At 38.2% G+C, this 4,709-nt stretch overlaps 1 protein-coding gene across 1 annotated transcript in view; it reads left to right on the top strand.

Annotated features, from left to right (window-relative positions):
• Positions 1-3,106, top strand: part of LOC107757386 (NACHT, LRR and PYD domains-containing protein 12-like) — an 11,108-nt gene extending 8,002 nt beyond the window's left edge. The window contains exons 7-11 of the mRNA XM_016574845.1: positions 692-865; positions 1,352-1,513; positions 2,321-2,473; positions 2,609-2,782; positions 2,929-3,106. Of these exons, the coding sequence (XP_016430331.1) occupies positions 692-865; positions 1,352-1,513; positions 2,321-2,473; positions 2,609-2,782; positions 2,929-3,106 (841 nt within the window). The remainder of the gene's footprint in view (positions 1-691; positions 866-1,351; positions 1,514-2,320; positions 2,474-2,608; positions 2,783-2,928) is intronic.
• Positions 3,107-4,709: the final 1,603 nt, after the last annotated feature.

The following is a 4,709-nucleotide window of genomic DNA, read 5'->3' as shown; positions in this document are numbered from 1 at the left end:
TGCAGTGATTTTTTTTTTTTTGGTGCAAAAACTTATCCGTTGCATTTATATATGACTGACAAATGAGCATTAAATTAAGTTTATAGTTTGTCAAAATGTGTCACCAAAGTGGATGGAAATTTTCAAATTTGAATACATAAACACTAAATTTCTCATTTTTGAGTGCTCATAGCTATAGATATGAGCTGTTTCTCTGTTAATCAAAGTGTGATTGCTACAGCGGCCTGACAGTCTGTATGTGTGTTGGTTTTGTAAAGGATGATCCAAAACCACTGACAGGGTGAAGCCGTGTGTGTGTTTTGAACATGAACCACAGGGTGAAGTCTTGGTGTGTGTGTGTGTGTGTGTGTGTGTGTGTGTGTGAGAGAGAGAGAGAGAGAGAGAGAGAGAGTCCTGTGATGGACTGGCCATGCGTCCAGGGTATTCGCCACCTTAAGGCTGAGATGCTAAACTGTTTGGAGAATGGATGGATTGATGCTTATTTTGTGTTAAAATAAACGCATCTGTATGGCCTGATGACACACTATGAATTTAATACAGATGACACTGATCATGGGTAAAATATCCTTTGTGTAAAATTTCCTCCAGCTTAAATGATAATTAAATTCCAACATACACATGTGATTATATTGAATGCTATAATAAAAAATAAAAAATGTTAAGAATGATTTTTGCTTTGTTTGTGCTACAGGCTTTCCACCTGCGATATTAGAGAGAAAGGTTGTGCTGCTCTGGCTTCAGCTCTAAAATCAAACCCCTCTCACCTGAGAGAACTCAATCTGAACTTTAATAAACTAGGAGACTCAGGAGTGAAGCTGCTTTGTGCTGGCCTGGTGGATCAACACTGTAAACTGGAGAAACTATGGTAAGTGTAATAATTTACCATTCAGAATGAATGATTATAGAATCATAAAAATGATTATAGAAGTCAGGGTTACCATCACATTCATAACTATCATTTTATTCTATCTATCAGCTGTTCTATCGCCTTTTGCCTCAGCTGTCATCTGACTGAGAGTTCAGGCAGTGAGACATGAAGCATAGAAACTATTTCCAGATGTTTAATTTAAGCTAAGACCCGAATTAAAAAAATTCTTAAACCATCACAATATATGTAGTATGTACATCCCTTCATCACAGCACACAGCAGTGACTGTTGTTGCACTCAGTGAACTTAAGTAGGCCTACCTCTAAATAGCCATCTTTATCAAACGATTTAGTGATTTATCAACTATAAAAAGTAGTTTGGTCCTTAAATGTTTAATTTTTGGAGCCAGAGGCATTTTTTTTGTCTGGTGCTTATAATACACACATAACACAGCCATACAGCAATAACTTCTGCTATCTGTAGGTTGTCCTGGTGCAGAATTGGAGAAGAAGGTCATGCTGATCTGGTTTTAGCTCTAAAATCAAATCCTTCACACCTGAGAAAGATTGATCTGAGCTACAATGAAACAGGACATTTTGGAGTAAACCTGCTCTCTGACCTACAGAAAGATTCACAGCGTAAACAGTGAGTGATAGATGTTGTGCTGAATGGGATTTAACCATCTTCACGAAAAACATTTAGAATTATATTAGCATGCTGATACTGTTGTTGTGTTAGAGAACCACACTACAAAACTGTAGCATTATTCTTCTAGTTCAGGGGTGTCCAGTCCTGCTCCTGGAGGGCCGTTGTCCTGCAAAGTTTAGCTCCAAACCCAATTAAACTCACCTCAACCAGCAAATCATGGTCTTCAGTATTACTAGAAATCTTCAGGAAGGTGCCCCTCCAAGAACAGGATTGGACATCACTGTTACACGTAATCACCTAGTGGTAAATAAAACTGTCTAGTTTTAATAAAAAGTAGCACTAAAGCAGGCACGCCCAAATACAAGCCCATTTACAGTCCTGAGTATACTCTAGAAGTAGTTGCTAATAAAGCAATAAGCCCCAAGAAGCCGTGGTTTACGGTGAATTTATAACAGCTAAGGGGCGTCGTTAGGCACGATGCGAAGCGGAGTTATAAAACGGTGATTCCATATACGTAGTAAGGTTTCACAGAATAAAACAGAGCAAATAAAGTGTAATGATATAAATAAAAACAGTATTCTTCCACCAAACAATGTAGTTCCTCAGAAACAGTTGTGGTTCCAACAAAGTGGTTGCTGAGCAACACACAGAAGTAAACAAAGGTGTATGTTTGTAGTGTCATTTACAACAGCTTCGCACGCGGCTCAACCAATCAGAATCAAGGACCGGAACTCTCCGTTTTATAAGCACCAACTGATAATGTTCAAAATGAAATGTCCTTAACTGCAGACTCTATTCCTCCAGATTTGAAGATTGTCCCGCTCTGGCCTCAGCTCTGAAATCAAACCTCTCAAGCCTGATAGAGCTGAATCTGAATAATACTGCACCAGGCGATACGGAAGTGGAGCTGCTTTCTGCTCTGTTGATGGATCCACATTGTAAACTGGAGAAATTACAGTGAGTGATATTGTTTAGTACATCATAAATAATTCAAAAGTAAAGTTAGGTCATTTCATTAACATGTTCAGGCTTTTAAACATCATTGTAAGGTATCATGACTGTTATATAACATTTTTGTCCTTCTCTCTGCAGGTTATCTCACTGCTGTATTAGAAATGAAGGTTTTGCTGCTCTGATTTCAGCTCTGAAATCAAACCCCTCACACCTGAGAGAACTCAATATGAGTGAAAATGATCTAGAAGATTCTGAAGTGAGGCTGCTCTCTGATCTACTGAAGGATCCACACTGTAAACTGGAGAAACTACAGTGAGTGATGATATTTTAGTATCGTAATAAATAATTGAAATGTAAAATTACATAAATGAATGGACATGATCTAGCTTATACTTTTGTGAAGCATCATTGTAAGGTATCATAACTGTTATTTAATGTTTTTGTCCTTCTCTCTGCAGGCTGTCTCACTGCCGTATTAGATATGAAGGTTTTGCTGCTCTGATTTCAGCTCTGAAATCAAACCCCTCACACTTGAGAGAACTCGAACTTAATGAAAATGATCCAGGAGTTTCTGAAGTGAGGTTGCTCTCTGATCTACTGAGGGATCCACGCTTTAAACTGGCGAAACTACAGTGAGTGATACTTTATTTGACCAATAAGGAACAAGAGGCCATGCATTATTGTGAATATAGTCACGGCACACGGCCAGGTATTTATACATTTTCACCCTGCACCATAAGTGTTTACACAGTGTTTTCAAGGAAGACAATTAAGACATCGAAGATGGCGCCGACGCTGATGGCTGCCTCCGTGGCGTGCTCCGCAGTGGAACACACACTATTTATTCACTCATACACTTATTTATCTAACACTCATACTCGGTCTACACCTCAAATTTGCACATAATATACAGTACCTGTACATACAAAACTGTCTATTGTAATATACCTGCACAAACAATTGTCGATTTATATATTTTTATTCCTTATTTACTTATTCTATTTTTTATTTTTTATTATCTGTGTTTTTTGTTCTGTCACTGTCATTCTGTTACACTGTGGAAGCTTCTGTCACGAAAACAAATTCCTCGTATGCGTAAACATACCTGGCAATAAAGCTCATTCTGATTCTGATTCTGAAGACAAGAGATTAAAATGTAGTAAAACTGGGGTTGTACAAATGGTAATCAATCCACCAAAAAAACAACACATGGCTACTACTACTACTTTTACTACAATCAAACCATGGTTTTTCGTAAGGGGTTACTCACTACAGTTGATCGCGTTCTTACATAGTTCTGTTATAATCAATAAAGCTCTCTTCACTACAGACTGAATCTATACACTTGTGTACACTTTGTTTGCTATAATGAGAAGATTTGTGAGGGTAACTCGGCAATGAACAAAAACTCTGGCGTTTCAAGCATTGAGTGGATTCTAACTCAAATGCCTCTGATTGGCCATTGCATTCAGGAAATCAACAGATATGTCTGTGATTGGATACATTGCACAATGCTGCGCACACATTTTAAATAGAAACATTTGAGGCTCTCCAAAGTGCAAACACAAATATGCACTGGATCGCATATCATTCGCCAATATCAGATGGGGCCCCCTGATTCCTTGGGGCCATAAGCCACCACTTATCTCGCTTATTGGTTAAGACTACCCCCGCACATGCCTATTGAAATATGTAAGATGTATTGCTTATTTAAACCAAACATGAATTGAAGCTACTGTGACAGGTAAATGGGTTGAAGAATTTATGCATGCAAAGGATGCTCCATTGTTTCCTTGCTCAAGTATCCTTGGTAAGCTTCACCTCCTCGTGGTGTTATAAGACAATTGAAACATCCTTTTCGTGGTGGACTTTGAACATGTTTCCAGGTCGCAGGTTTGAGGGCGGAGGAGCGAGGAAATGAGCATGCAAAATTTAAGAAATGAGAAGCACCATATGTTTGTCTGTTATTATTATTGCATCACATTCAGTACAAAATGTAAACTCACATTCACAACCCACGGCCCTGAAGATTCATCAGCGGCAGCTTAGAAAAGTGGTGCAGGATACAGGGAACCTTCTAACTTGGTGATTAAATTCAATTTAAATTTTAAACAGAGCTACGAACTACGACATTCAAAATCTTTCACATATCTCAGGTTAATATGCACACAACTATGTAAGTGATATCCCTGATGTCAAGTTGTTTGCTTGGAAAAAGTGTTTGAGAAACCTATAATTA

This window comes from Sinocyclocheilus rhinocerous, unplaced genomic scaffold (genome assembly GCF_001515625.1).
Source record: "Sinocyclocheilus rhinocerous isolate Xijiao unplaced genomic scaffold, SAMN03320098_v1.1 scaffold3248, whole genome shotgun sequence".
NCBI lineage: Eukaryota > Metazoa > Chordata > Actinopteri > Cypriniformes > Cyprinidae > Sinocyclocheilus > Sinocyclocheilus rhinocerous.
Note: the sequence above shows the minus strand (reverse complement) of the source record. Positions and strands in the feature narration are given on the sequence as shown.